Genomic DNA, 15,498 nt, shown 5'->3' with positions numbered 1-15,498 from the left:
ATATACATAATTCTTTCGATTCAATCTTTTCATTCAATAAAATTCGAACTCAATTAATTTCTCATTCACCCAAATTGATAATCGAGAAATAATTATGTTCGTCACGTAGCTCGAATTATTCTGTCGATTCTAAATGAGTACAAAACTCATTTTTTCTAACAATATATACGTACACACTCCTGTCTATTGATCGTTCTTTGTATAATAAATTCATCAATAACATCAATTCTTAAAATTAGAAGTTTAATTACTTAAAAAGATTATAGTTAAATTTGTCAAAATTCATAAGAAAAATATATAGTATAAAAATTTAAAATATTATTTATTTTATTTTACTTTTTTTTATCAAGTGATTATTTATTCTACTATTTATGAAATTTGAGGTTTGCAAATTATTTTCCGAAAATGACTCTGACGCGGTATTTTCATTCGCAGCACATGGTTAAAATATTATATTCTCACATGTGAAATATCAGAAAATACGAAAATAAAAATTTATTCGTGATATAAATCTGAATTTGTTGGCCATTTATTATGCAATGTTTATATATTGAACTCGATTAACACAAAATCCTCGTTAGATTATTTCACGAGTCAATTTTGTGAGACAATATTTGATCTGACCAAACTCATTCAAACAATAATATTTTTATTTTTTATATCAAAAATATTATTTTGTATTATATGTATGAATTATAATGACTCGTTTCACAGAAATAGAACTATGAGTCCGTCTCAAAGGAGACCAATTCTTTGACAAGTTTACACTCTTTTCTTTATCTACATCTTCTGATTGGGCTACGATTAAACTTGTCAAAAAAATTGTATCTTAAATGCGCAGGATTCTCTCGAGCATTAATTGAAAAAGGGTAAATAATATGATTCAGGGGATTCTTGACTTAAATAAATCTAAGAGAGAAAACAAATATTTCCTTTTAAATATATTGTGATTATATGTCCTTATTTGTTTCAACATTTTTTTTAAAAAAATTATCACTTAGGCTACGTTTGGTTGGAGGATAAAATAATGAAATGATTAAGAGAGAAATGATAAAAAGAATATTGAAGTAAAAATATAATATATAATGATAAAATAATATAATGTTTGGTATGATGGTTAAGAATGAAATAATTAATAATCTTTTGATGAATCGACAAAATTGCCCTTCAACTTTTGCGGCGGCGGTCAGCCAAGATGAGGAGGGGGTGGTTGGTAGCGGCGGTCGGCGGCGCAGTCGGCCGACAGGAGGAGGGGGTGGTCTGCGGCGGACAGTCGGCGGCGGGGGTGGTCGTTCGGCGGTCGGTGGAGGGAAATGGTGTTGAGTTTGGATTTAGGAGAAATGTAAAATTGAAAAAATAGGATGTATTAAGAGTGTGATAAATAATCCTACGGGTTGAGGAGTGATTATTTATCACATTTAATATAACATAATCATTCATAGGAGGGATTGACTTGGTTAAATAAAAAACGTACCAAACATGGGATTAGGTGGGTTTAAAAACCATAAATCCACATAATCCCTCCAACCAAACATTGCTTTAAAGTTAAATAAAATGACTATTTAATCAAAGAATTGGTCTCTTTTTACAAAATATAAAAGGAATTAACAAAGATATACCAAAGAAATTAAACAACTGAGGATTTTATCGAGGTCCACTTCAGAAATATAATTTCGTAAAAATCACTCATAAACGCCATCTCTCGGCTAAGCAGGCTGAAGGACTACAACATGAATATATTATTCCTTGTTTAAACTCAAACTTTGTGCTTACCATTTCCTGGTTCATATTTTACCTAATGTTTCAACCAAAACCCATTATATTACATCGAATTCTAAAATTCAAATAAATATTTTATTATCTCAATTCTATTCCAAGTTACAAATAAATATAGATCATTTCATAGTAAGGTAATGATTTAGCACGAAAAGTTTAGCCTATCATTCAGGCTAATCTTATAACATATAAAAATTTATTATGAATAAAAATAAACAATAAAGTAAACTTACAAATTTGTAATCAGAACTTGAAGCTTTTATTTAGACGCTTAAGAAGGATTGTTTACAGAGAGGGAATAGAGATGAGCAAACTCAACCATGTCCTACGAAGAACACAAAACAACCTATATATAGAAGGAAGAGTCGGACATGAAACACCGAATTTCAACTAAAAATATAAATAGTACAATGCTTTATAAAAGCAAATAGTACCAGAGTTACAAAAGTCAAAAGTTCATAGTGATATTCCACTAACTTTTTTAAAGATGAATATTTTAATCATCTTTAATATTGTCTTTTATTGAATTTTTAAAATTTTCAAGTATATCACTAATATGAGAGAAATTGGTAATATCTTCCTCTGAATCTTGAGCATGCTGCATTTGCATTAGATGGATAAATTGGTTTTCGCTTGATTCAGAAGCCATAGATTTATCCGATTTGGAGAATGAACATCCAATGTTCTTATAAATATCTTTCTTCATCTCGTCAATATAAATGTGAGGCCCGGGGCCGAAGAGGGTGGGGGGTGATCGCCGGTGCCATCAGTTGCACGGACAATGAGCGGCTCCTGGCAGGCTTCTAGGTGGAGGGAACATGAATGAACCGATCCCACACGGGAATGAGAGGGATTCCGAGACTGTTCAATGTAATGGACTGTACAGTTGAAGAGAGCTTAAAAGATTTGATTTGTATTACTCATATCACGAAGGTGCATCTTCTTTTCGGTAGCTCATCACATAAGAACTCCAAAGTTAAGCGTGCTTGACTTGGGGCAATTTTGGGATGGGTGACCTCCTGGGAAGTTTCCCAGGGTGCGTGTGAGTGAGGACATAAGCACGCTGGAAAGACTCGTCTTGGTACAGTGAGGACAGTCGTCGAATCTGGGGCGTTACAGTTGGTATCAGAGCCGACCTCTCTTAGTACGGTGTGGTTCGGGGACGAACCAAGCGGAAGCTGGTGGGCATGTGAGGCTCGGGGCCGAAGAGGGTGGGGGTGATCGCCGGTGCCATCAGTTGCACGGACAATGAGCGGCTCCTGGCAGGCTTCTAGGTGGAGGGAACATGAATGAACCGATCCCACACGGGAATGAGAGGGATTCCGAGACTGTTCAATGTAATGGACTGTACAGTTGAAGATGACTTGAAAGATTTGATTTGTACTACTCATATCACGAAGGTGCATCTTCTTTTCGGTAGCTCATCTAAGCGTGCTTGACTTGGGGCAGTTTTGGGATGGGTGACCTCCTGGGAAGTTTCCCAGGGTGCGTATGAGTGAGGACATAAGCACGCTGGAAAGACTCGTCTTGGTACAGTGAGGACAGTCGTCGAATCTGGGGCGTTACAATAAACTTCGATCATTTTCTCTTTGGAATATACATTAGAATATTTGTGAGTAAGAATCTTGAACGGGATCATCGAATCTTGTTCTTTTTCTTGTTGTTTATTAAAATCTTTCTGATAAAAAGAAATTTTTCTTCCATATGCTAAAGGGTTTCGAAGCCCTAGGGCTTTCCTGTGTCAGGGTCATCCCTTAATAATTTGTCCCAAAATTGTATGGAACTAATCCTCCATAAACAGATAATGCCTTCATCAGTATAACCAAATTCTGGTTGTCATCTCCATATCCATTGAATACCAAATTTCATAAAGAATAGACATAAAGTCTTTCCATCATTTCAATTCTCTGAAAATGATTTTTTAATACTTGGAGAAATATTTAACCAAATATTCGTTGGTTTTACGAAAACCTCAGGCAATATTTTTGCTGATGGACCAAATATTTTTCACCATGTTAAAAACCAATTAGGAATTAGATAATGGAAAACATTTGCTAAATCTTGCATCTATTGAATAATTTTCTTTTATATCGATACATTTTTACAGTAGATATATATATTTCGATAATATATTTGGGTTTTGGATATCGTATTAGATATTGATCATGAATCTATTTTAAATTTTCAATATAAAATAATGTTGTGCTACTTTAAAAACATCGATATCGGATTATAAAAATATTACGCTTCATGGACACCAATGTATCAATAATTATAATTGTGTTATTCGTGGATCACCAACTATTATATTATAAAATTGAGTTGAGTATTAACATGTTGTTCTCCTTCAAGAAAATCGACACAATGAAATTTATTTTCGATCTCAGTTGGTTAAATCTCATTCTCAATTGATTACAATTACGTACTGATAATATTGTATAAATGATAGAATTTGTATGAGTCAATGTTCAGGTGCAATTTTCATTGAATCGAATTATTATTTAAATGGAAATATATTATTATACAAATATTCAGAGATATTATATTATCATATTTATCTCGATTACATATAAATAACTATAATCATTCACAAATATAACAAAAAAAAATCATTATAACAAGATACTTTTATCTAAATTATTCAGGTAAAATAAACTTTAAATTCAACAAATTATTTATTGCTTAATAAATAAGTCTGAAATAAAATATTAATTTATTTAAAAATAATTATTTTTGAAATAAAGGGGGAAGAAATATCTTCTAGAGCAACCTCCAATATTCGAGATGCCTCCACTCTGCTCCATAAAACGTCCCACCCATTCTTCCACTTCTTCAACAAATTTCCAATTTAACGATTAATTTCGCACTTATTCTGCATATATCTAATCAAGATTTCCAAATTCAGCGCGTGTATCTCGACGGTATGTTGTTCTCTTGTTTTTTTTTTTTTTGTAACTGTTTTGATGGAATTGTGCGTTGTTCGGGTTTGCTTTGGTTTCTTTTTGCGTATTTCAGTTTTTTTCCCCAATTATCAATAGTGTTTGATGATGATCTAGGAATTAAATGATGTATGGTTGGGTGGTTTCATGATTTTACTTTGGCTTTAAATTCATGGTGTTACGGACGAGGATGGATTTTCAGTAGGGGTGGGTTGTGGTGTTCCGTATGTGCCAATCATTTCAAGAAGATTGGATTTGTTTGTGAGGCGGATATGGGTTTTAGATTTTCGATCTCCCTTTATATGTTGATTGTTTTTGGGGTGGTTCAAGTTTTATGTGTGATAGAATCTAGTGCTACATTGTTACTTTTTGACCATGAATCTTGAATTTCTGACATCATTCATGGAAAATTACTCCTGCTGTTGCAATTGGTATATTTTTATTCTTTTATTTTACTTTATTTGAGCTTATTACGCGAAGATTGTATAGAAAAGTGAAGATTGCCTTTGTTGGTTTGTTCAAGGTTCTGTACTTAGATTTTATTTCTACATGGTGGGGAATGATATTGGTATGTGGAATTTGTCTGTACCATTCGATTGTTGGTGTGATTTTGATTATTTTTTTGTTTAATTTCATTTAACAGCTTACAAGAGATGAATCCCGAGAAGTTTACCCACAAGACCAATGAAACCCTTGCTGCTGCTCATGGATTGGCTCTGAATTCTGCCCATGCTCAGTTTACTCCTCTTCACTTTGCTTCGGCATTAATTTCTGATCCAAATGGCATTTTCCCTCAAGCAATTGTCAATGCCAGTGGTAGTGATGAAGCTGCGAGATCTGTGGAGAGGGTCATCAACCAATCTTTGAAAAAGCTGCCCACCCAGTCACCTCCCCCGGATGAAATACCAGCTAGTACGTCGCTAATCAAGGTTATTCGTAGAGCACAAGCCCTGCAAAAGTCCCGTGGTGACACTCATCTGGCTGTTGACCAGTTAATTCTGGGCCTTTTAGAGGATTCTCAAATTCAAGAACTATTGAAGGAGGCTGGGGTTGCACCAGCTAAGATGAAAGTAGAAGTTGAGAAATTGCGGGGGAAAGAAGGAAGAAAGGTGGAAAGCGCTTCTGGGGATACCACATTTCAGGCATTGAAAACTTATGGTCGTGACCTTGTCGAACAAGCTGGTAAGCTTGACCCTGTGATTGGTAGAGATGAAGAAATCCGGCGAGTTGTGAGGATTCTTTCGAGGAGGACTAAAAATAACCCGGTCCTCATTGGGGAGCCTGGTGTAGGTAAAACTGCGGTTGTCGAGGGGTTAGCTCAAAGAATTGTTAGTGGAGATGTTCCAAGTAATCTTGCTGATGTGAGGCTTATTGCATTGGACATGGGAGCATTGATTGCGGGAGCAAAATATCGAGGTGAATTTGAGGAGAGGTTAAAATCTGTTCTAAAGGAAGTTGAAGAGGCTGAGGGGAAAGTGATCTTGTTTATCGATGAAATTCACTTAGTTCTTGGTGCTGGACGAACAGAGGGATCAATGGATGCTGCCAATCTCTTCAAGCCCATGCTCGCCAGAGGTCAGTTGCGGTGTATTGGTGCCACAACTCTAGAGGAATACAGGAAATATGTGGAAAAAGATGCTGCATTTGAGAGACGGTTTCAGCAAGTTTATGTAGCCGAGCCAAGTGTTGTTGATACAATCAGCATACTCAGGGGTCTTAAAGAGAAGTATGAAGGACATCATGGTGTTAAGATTCAAGATCGAGCCCTTGTAAATGCAGCTCAACTTTCAGCACGTTACATTACAGGTATGTTTGGCATCAAAATCTTAATGTTGTATTTGCATGAATTTTACTTAGTTGTCACGCCTAAAGTTATCGATATATGGTTTAGGTTACTGATATTCTCCGTTTTATACAGGGAGACATTTGCCTGACAAAGCAATCGACCTTGTTGATGAGGCCTGTGCAAATGTAAGAGTTCAGCTTGACAGTCAACCTGAAGAAATTGATAATTTGGAAAGAAAGAGAATTCAGTTGGAGGTAGAACTGCATGCTCTTGACAAGGAGAAGGATAAAGCCAGCAAAGCACGTCTGGTTGAAGTGAGTTCGAATTTACTATTTCTATTGTAATATTGCAATTGTACATTGTGGTTCTTAATGTAACATTGTTGCCTGAATTCAAACAATTTTTCAGGTGAGGAAGGAACTTGATGACTTGAGGGATAAGCTTCAACCATTGAAAATGAGGTACAACAAAGAAAAAGAAAGAATCGACGAGCTTCGGAGGCTCAAACAGAGGAGAGATGAGCTTCAATATGCCTTGTTAGAAGCTGAAAGGAGATACGATCTTGCTAGAGCTGCAGACTTGAGATACGGAGCAATCCAGGAAGTTGAATCTGCAATTGCAACACTAGAAACAAGTTCAAATGAGAATGGGATGCTTACAGAGACCGTCGGCCCTGAACAAATTGCTGAAGTCGTGGCACGTTGGACTGGTATACCTGTCACACGTCTTGGACAGAATGAAAAAGAGAGATTGATTGGTCTCTCTGAGAGGCTGCACCAACGAGTCGTAGGACAAGATCAAGCTGTTATATCTGTTGCTGAGGCTGTTTTAAGATCAAGAGCTGGACTTGGAAGACCCCAACAACCAACAGGCTCTTTCCTTTTCTTGGGTCCAACAGGCGTTGGCAAGACGGAACTCGCCAAAGCTCTGGCAGAACAACTCTTCGATGATGATAATTTAATGGTCAGGATTGACATGTCGGAGTATATGGAGCAACACTCTGTTGCACGGTTAATAGGAGCTCCTCCAGGGTAAGTGAGAATCCTTTTATTTGTTTCATGCTTAGGACTGTGTAATCATCACAACATTTTTCTTATCATGCTTGTGCATGTCATTTGATAGTTATGTTGGGCATGAGGAAGGTGGGCAACTAACAGAAGCTGTGAGGAGACGGCCGTACTGTGTCATTCTTTTTGATGAAGTAGAGAAAGCACATCCCACTGTATTTAACACGTTACTTCAAGTTTTAGACGACGGAAGACTAACTGATGGCCAAGGCCGAACTGTTGACTTCACTAACACTGTCATTATAATGACCTCTAATATTGGAGCCGAGTACCTTTTGAAAGGATTATTGGGAAAGTGTACAATGGAGAGCGCTCGGGAGATGGTGATGCAAGAGGTAACGATCATACTTGCATTTCATGGTTCTAGAGGAAAAATTTAGTAACTTATTTGCCATATAGCTAACCTGTTCAATTTTATTCCATATTATAGGTGAGAAAACACTTCAAGCCCGAGTTGCTGAACCGACTGGATGAAATTGTGGTATTCGACCCTCTTTCTCATGACCAACTGAGGAAAGTGTGTCGTTTACAGCTGAAAGATGTTGCAAGTCGCCTGGCTGAGAGAGGCATTGCAATGGGCGTGACTGAATCAGCACTAGATGTCATATTAGCTGAAAGCTATGATCCTGTAAGCAAAACTTTCACTTTCACCTATGCCATCATAATTCGTGACACATTAGGATGTTTCTGATCATACTTGTTTCTTGTTTTCAGGTTTATGGTGCAAGACCTATAAGAAGGTGGCTGGAGAAAAGGGTAGTAACTCAATTGTCGAAAATGCTAATACGAGAGGAAATCGATGAAAATTCGACTGTGTATATTGATGCATCTGTTGATGGAAAAGAATTGGTGTATACTGTTGAGACGAATGGGGGTCTTGTGAATGCTGCCACTGGGGAGAAATCTGATATATTGATTCATCTACCGAATGGGACACAATCCGATCCTGTTCAAGCAGTAAAGAGAATTAAGATTGAAGAAATACTCGATGACGATGAAATGGATGATTAATAATAGTCTGAGATGTTATTGTGAAGTCTTGAATATATTTTTGGTTGTCGGTACTGGAGTTTTTGTCTCTAAAGTGTGGCTTCTTCGAAGGCTTTTTTTTTATGTTTCTCACCAAATGTAATGTGAAATAAAGCAAAAGTTCTCGTCCGTGCACCCTTCTCATTTCTCGTAATGTTGATATTTTAGTAGCAAATCGTGTAATCTAAACTAGTCGTATGAACAAGAACTGAATTCGAACTCGAACTCGAACTTTAAGATTATTTGATCAGCAAAGAAGTATTATACCTTTAATATCAAATGGATGATGACTGGTTTGGAGTGATTAATTAAGAAAATATTGCAGTATCAAAAGTGGTTTATGGTCGGATGAATGAACAGCTGGGAGCTTGAATGAGAATTGGTTCAACTACGTTAATAATGGCGGAATATTTGAATGAACAATTTGTCTTGTGCAAAAAAATTGAAAAGGATGTTTTTGGAGTGTTGGTATGAAAATAATGATATGTATTGATCAGTATTTTATAACCGTGAAAATGAAAGACCAACGATTACGTCAAAGAGTAGGTCTTTCGTGAGACGGTCTCACGAATTTTTATCTGTAAGACGGATCAATCCTATCGATATTCACAATAAAAGTAATACTCTTATATTTTTTTCATGGATGACCCAAATAAGAGATCCGTATCACAAAATACGACCCGTGAGACCGTCTCACATAAGTTTTTGTCTACGTCAAATATTTTATGTGTATCGTTTTTTGTATGTTTTATTTTGTCATTTCAAGTAATATTTTTGCATAGTTGACGAAGATACATTTAATTACTAATTACCCCTTTTCCTTCCATCACATGATCTCCGTACCTTTTTGTTTGAATTTCGACCCGTCAAGCACACTGAATTTTTTCATTACAAATAATTTTATGGGCAAACAAATAGTAATAGAAATAATATTTTTAAATAAAATATTATATAATATTTTGGTAAACGGAAAAAAAAAATCAACAATATTTAGATCACGAGAAGCGAAGTTTATCAGGTTTAATTAATTTATAAAGCCTTGGAAGTTCGATCAAATCTGCAATTTTTAACCTAACAATTCTCCGATAGAAATTGAGATTATAATTGGATGAGTTGATGTCGAATCCTAATTCCACTTTATCCGCGCAAAATATCACCGATCCTCCCTTTGCAATCGAAATTGATGAGGGTTCCAGATGGTACAGCTCCGGCTGCGGCGGCTTCTGGCGCGATGCATCTATGGTTGTACCATCCGCTTTGTTGGTGCTGTACCTTGGGTTTCAGGCGAATCGCAGTGTGAAGAAGCTCAGGCACCGGAAGTCTTATGTTATGATTGCGTTCTACGGGCTCCTTTGGTTCGCAGCTATTCTGAATTTGGCGTGGTCTATTCTTCAGGTAGATTTTCGATTTTTTTTTTTTGCTTATTTTCCTTGGTATAAATCATTATTGCTGGATTATATATTGTGAAAAAGAAACGGCTGTCTTTATTTTTTTTTCATACTTTAATGTTTCCATAACTTTTGAGGCAATGAAAACTTAAATGCATGGATTTTTTGTGTGATTACTGTGGTGTATGTAGTTTCCATGTTTTGGCAATCCTTTCTGTAGCTTCATTTCTTGGAATATTGAATTCCGCCGGTACGAAGTTTGTCATATTTCTACGCATCCAGCTTTTGTATTCTTCTAGTTTTTGGAGTGAATGGTAGTTGTCATTCATGAATATTCTACAGTTATGGCTCGTAGTTATTTTAGAATAATGGTTTATGTCTTTGCTTGGCATGACTGACGAAATAGCTTTGGCCTGGGGGACGACCCTCTTGTGAAATATGTTCCAAAAGGTTTAACCATTTTTATTTGATTTTAATAGTATTAAATATTAATATTTTTTGTTTGCACACAATAAAGCGATTAGGCTTTAGGGAACTCTCGAGCTTTAGCTTGCCTTGGGCATTTAGTTCTGTATTTCGGTGGATTTAGTAAAGCTATTAATTTACTGCACCTAAAGCTTTACTTTTTAAAGTTACATTCCTGTCCGAGTTTCACTCGTTTCATAGAAAATAACCTGCTATCAAGTAAAAAAAAAATTGTGTTTGATGACTTCTTTTCCCAAGGAATGTTTACTTGTACAACCGGCCAATGAAATTTTTGATTGATAATAGACTCCAAATCTCTAGTTTTTATGGTATTGACTTATGTGATGAAACAGGCATGGCGATGTGATCCTGGGAAGACAATTGCTTGGAACCTGTTATCCTTGTTCACAGAATGTGGAATGCTATCTTTAGAAATTAGCCTACTTCCTTTTCTTCTCCAGGAAAATTATTCTAGTGGATTGGAGGCCCTAGCCCACACTTTCATGGTTTCAGGTTCAATTGTAGCAGTTGATATACTTATTCAGGTAACATCTGTCTTATTGATATGCCAACTAACTTGTTAAATGGATATATACTTTCTTCAGTTTCTTAGCTCACTCCTTGTTAACTTAGTTTTCTCCCTTATTATACTTGATCCAAGCTTTTGGAATGAGTTCAGTTCATGCACATTTTTGCATTATTATACTAGCTTACTACATGTCTTGGCTTATTTTATTTTTGTTCCTTTTTGTCTTGTAATTCAAGAATTTGAAAATTCTGTTAGGTTTCGTTTGGATTAAAGCATTTTAGAGTAATAAATTTGGAATCATGAATTTCATTTTTCATGTGACTCCAATAACCAAATTCATTGTTTTGACTGAAAAAAAGCTTAATCTAGAAGTTAAGGAAATCTATTGATTGCTACATGACTCAAACAATCTGATAGGATTTATTGCCACAAAATTCTTCTAGCCAAAGATAACCTTCTGGCAGTGACCATGACTTCTAAAGTGGTTGATTGCTTTAAGACTCTTAATATAGTTCCTCGTTAGAAATTCTTTTTTTTGTACCTATATTTCTATAGGTAAAGTGAGAGTGGAAACAAAATATACCTTATTACCAGTGTTCTAAAAGTTGCCGCCTAGGCGGTGGGCGACCCTCCTCCCCGATTTTTACAACGGCGATGTCTTTGGACGTTGTTACATTAATCGGACCCTAGGCGACTCAAAATCCGGCTTGGCATCTACCTAGATTAATATTTAATTTTTTAAAAAGATTATTTGACATATTTTCCTATCAATTTGTATCGGATGAAGAATAGGAAGATGCCATGGATTTTGAGTTTGAATCCAATATCGAGGAAGTGTTGGAGAAATATGAAGATGGACAAGAAGAATTAGATATTTAGGTTAAAAAAGACAAAACCGCTTAGTCGGCCGCCTAGACGCTAGATAGTGGGTGGCCGCCTATGTATAGCTTTTTAGAAAACTGCTTTTTACAACATAAAACCCTCTGGAAACAGTATTTTTTACTTTAGCCAATTAGGTCCTGAAAATTGGATTATTTGTATATGAAGGAGCAATATTGAACCTAAAATTTATATTTGAGCTAGGGTGTAAGTGTAATTACCTTTCATATTCCATTATATTATTGCTAGCGTTGGAAAAATGATTAAGATTTGAAACAAGCCTAACAAAATCATATTCCTAGTTCATCAAAGGATCCTATGGTTTTACTTTGTCTGTGAGTATTCTTCCATCACATCTCATTATTTGTCCCAGACTGTTTCATTTTGTCAATGTTGTTCATCTGTCAGGACCATTCTATTCTGGATCATTGTTGTCGCATTTCCATATGCACCTTCTACTCTTATTTTACCTTTATTTATTCTTTATTTAGACACCACATTCATATTAAATTTTACCAACTATAATTTTATTGATTTTGGTTTTAAATAACCCAACAGTATATCACATGTGACATCTCATATGTGACGGATTTCCTAATATATGGGAATTTATTGTTTGCATATAATGCAAGCAACAACTGCGGCTAGTGGATCAACCTTTTAATTTTGAACGATATCTCCTTTTTCTCCTACCAATGGATTATCGAGTTAATGTTTTGACTCTAGCTCAAGCCCATTCAAAGGAGATAACATGTGTGGTGACAAGAAATCCGTAGAACTATTAGAATACTTGAAAATTTTAGTGATACCAATTTCCATTGTAAAATCACGCAGCTCAACCTAAAAATGATGGCATAAAGTTCCTCATCAAAGAAAATTCAACAAGTTCCTGTACTCTTGACATCTTGTTGTAGGCGATATACTGAATGACTTATTTCTGACAACGTTAACTTTAATGTGTGGTGGCACTGAAGGTATGTGATCGTTTTTGTCAATGGACAGGCAATAGTAGTCTTTGGATTTGGGGTGCCACTTTTCATTAATGCCGATGCTTCACATTGGGGGAAATGGAGTGTTCTGTTTGTTCACACTTTGATGCTTACAGCAGTCTATAGCTACATACTCTTTGTGCACTATTCCAAGTGGAAAGATAGGTTGCCACGTGAGTCGAAACAACTTCTTCAAGATTGAATTATTTCCATTAATTTTGTTTCTTTCCTCGGACTGACTTCATAGCCTATTCTGTATAAAAAAAAATAATGGAACAAAATGCAGCAAGGCCGTCATTCTACAACTACGTGGTTGTCATGTTCATAACAAACGTTGTAGGATTGTTTGCAAATGGACTCACTGGAATTCGTTTTGGCTTTGGACTTTGGTAGGTATCATGCTCACAACCAATACCCCTCGACAGAGTCGTTGCATCCTTTTATCCTTGTCCAGTCTGTTTATGAAATTGCGGCTCTTTTTTCAGGTTGTACAATATGATAATAATCTGTCGCCATTCCCTCTATCTTCCTTTTCTGTACGCTACTTTTCTCGCAGACTTTTTCCAGGTAACTGTGTTTTCATCTGATAAATAGTGCAGCTTGGTGTTCAACAGATGCAAATAGTATTAAAAACAAATTAATTCATTTCCAGGAGGAAGATTGGCTTTTGGATAGTGCATACTACTCGGAGATGAAAGATGCGGGGTTTTTCGATACCGACTGGGAATAGATAGTGTGTTCATACCATGCTATGTTGAGCATCTTTCGTATGACCTGACCACCTTTGAATCATAAAAATCACGTTGATACTGTGTAACTTTCATAAGAGTCTTGTGTATGTTTCATGATTCTAACAATATTTAAAAACCCAAGTGGACCGTGTATAGCAATTAGTGTAGTGTCTCAACCAATGTATATGTATCATTTGATGAGATTTTACAAGAGTTTTTAGCTTATTTTGTGAATAGGATCTCTCTATATTGTCTGTATCTGTAAATTCCTATGAGAGGAAATGGAACCTTTGAGCATAATCATGTACGATGATTACAAGATACTAAAATAAAAAAATTAATTTCAATTTTAAAAATGAGAATGTGTCCACTCATTATGACGATTATGAAACACCAATGTTGGTATAAACTAATTATAGTCTATGTTTAAAAAATGCCAAAACATGTATAGTAAATATTTGTGTTAATGAGATATTTGTCTTTTGGTATGAAAATTAGTACAAAACATTGAAAATATAATACTAATTTATATGATATTTTGGATCAAATGTTTTAAACTTGGTACAAAAGATAAGATTTTGATTATAAAATTAAAATAACTTTATTAAGATTTTGATTATAAAATTAAAATAACTTTATTAATATCAGCATGTGCTACACATGTTTGGGTACTTAAATATTATATATTAGTACCAGATTTGAAACAGATTATACTTAAATATAATATATTAGTATCATATTTTCAATGTTTTGCACTCATTTTCATTTGAAAGACAAATGTGTCATTAATACAAATATTTGTTATGCATGTTTGAGTATTCAAAAATCGTATGTTAGTAAGATATCTGAAACAGTTGCTACTCAAATATCATATATTAATATTATATTTTTAATATTTTGTAAAGATTTTAATATGAGAAAAGACATGTAAGATCGAAGAGTGCAAACACATTTTGTAATGGATCAGAGAGTGCAAACATATAATTTTTATGACAGGAACTAAATGCAAATTTAAATTTAAATACGAGTATTTAAATCAAATTTACCTATATATACATTATATATTGATTGAGTTAACATAATTTGAAATATATTTTTTTAAAAAATATTTTTTTAACATTTAATCTCATACTAAAATAAAGTATACTTGTCTTAAAACCTACTATTACGCTTTGTCACACTTCGCCCTTAGAAATTGATTATAGTAACCAAAATCGGACAATAACTAATTCTTTTATATTATTATTTTTATTTTAACGATGATCATAAAATTAAATATTTTGAGCATAAATTAAATAATCTCTATCAGATTTTTATTACCATATTTTCATGTTGTAATATGTAGGCAAAAACTTGTGTGAGATGGTCTCACATGTCATATTTTGTGAGACAGATCTCTTATTTGAGTCATCCATGAAAAAATATTACTTTTTATGCTAAGATTATTACTTTTTATTGTGAATATCGGTAAGATTGACCCGTCTCACAGATAAAAATTCGTGAGACTGTCTCACAAGAGATCTACTCTAATAACTATAATGAATGGAAAACTAAATCTAAATCATAAGTAGATAACAAAAATATCAGTACTTGTAAAAATAAAACAGTGTGCATATATGCTACAATTTCTAGAATTGATATATCCACAATAAAAATAACAAAAACAAGGACAATAATCATTCGTCTTAACCTCCTAATCGGTATAATGCAAAAGACGAGATTTTAGTTGATTACAAGTATTTGTTTTATCCAATATCTGACTCAAGTTCTATAAAGTTCGAAGTTATAAATCATTACGCCACACACACATATATATATTTATTTATTGATTTATAATTTTTGTATAATTGATTAATTATCTCATCTCACGAACCAAACGATGAAGTTATGCATCCAGTTTTTACTGTGGAGTCCTACTTC

At 34.6% G+C, this 15,498-nt stretch overlaps 2 protein-coding genes across 2 annotated transcripts; both read left to right on the top strand.

Annotated features, from left to right (window-relative positions):
* Window positions 1-4,528: 4,528 nt before the first annotated feature.
* LOC140975575 (chaperone protein ClpB1) lies at window positions 4,529-8,726 on the top strand. Its single transcript, XM_073439340.1, has 7 exons — window positions 4,529-4,697; window positions 5,359-6,521; window positions 6,634-6,815; window positions 6,910-7,532; window positions 7,624-7,903; window positions 7,999-8,196; window positions 8,283-8,726. Exons 2-7 carry the CDS (start codon window positions 5,369-5,371, stop codon window positions 8,577-8,579), a joined length of 2,733 nt encoding a protein of 910 aa, XP_073295441.1. The 5' UTR covers window positions 4,529-4,697; window positions 5,359-5,368; the 3' UTR covers window positions 8,580-8,726.
* An 891-nt stretch (window positions 8,727-9,617) lies between these two features.
* On the top strand, window positions 9,618-13,817 carry LOC140975574 (protein CANDIDATE G-PROTEIN COUPLED RECEPTOR 2-like). The gene is made up of 6 exons (XM_073439339.1): window positions 9,618-9,992; window positions 10,804-10,995; window positions 12,861-13,020; window positions 13,134-13,236; window positions 13,333-13,414; window positions 13,500-13,817. Exons 1-6 carry the CDS (start codon window positions 9,714-9,716, stop codon window positions 13,575-13,577), a joined length of 894 nt encoding a protein of 297 aa, XP_073295440.1. The 5' UTR covers window positions 9,618-9,713; the 3' UTR covers window positions 13,578-13,817.
* Window positions 13,818-15,498: the final 1,681 nt, after the last annotated feature.

The sequence above is a fragment of the Primulina huaijiensis genome, chromosome 4 (assembly GCF_012295235.1).
Source record: "Primulina huaijiensis isolate GDHJ02 chromosome 4, ASM1229523v2, whole genome shotgun sequence".
In the NCBI taxonomy this organism is placed as follows: domain Eukaryota; kingdom Viridiplantae; phylum Streptophyta; class Magnoliopsida; order Lamiales; family Gesneriaceae; genus Primulina; species Primulina huaijiensis.
This window is presented reverse-complemented; position numbering and strand designations above follow the sequence as displayed.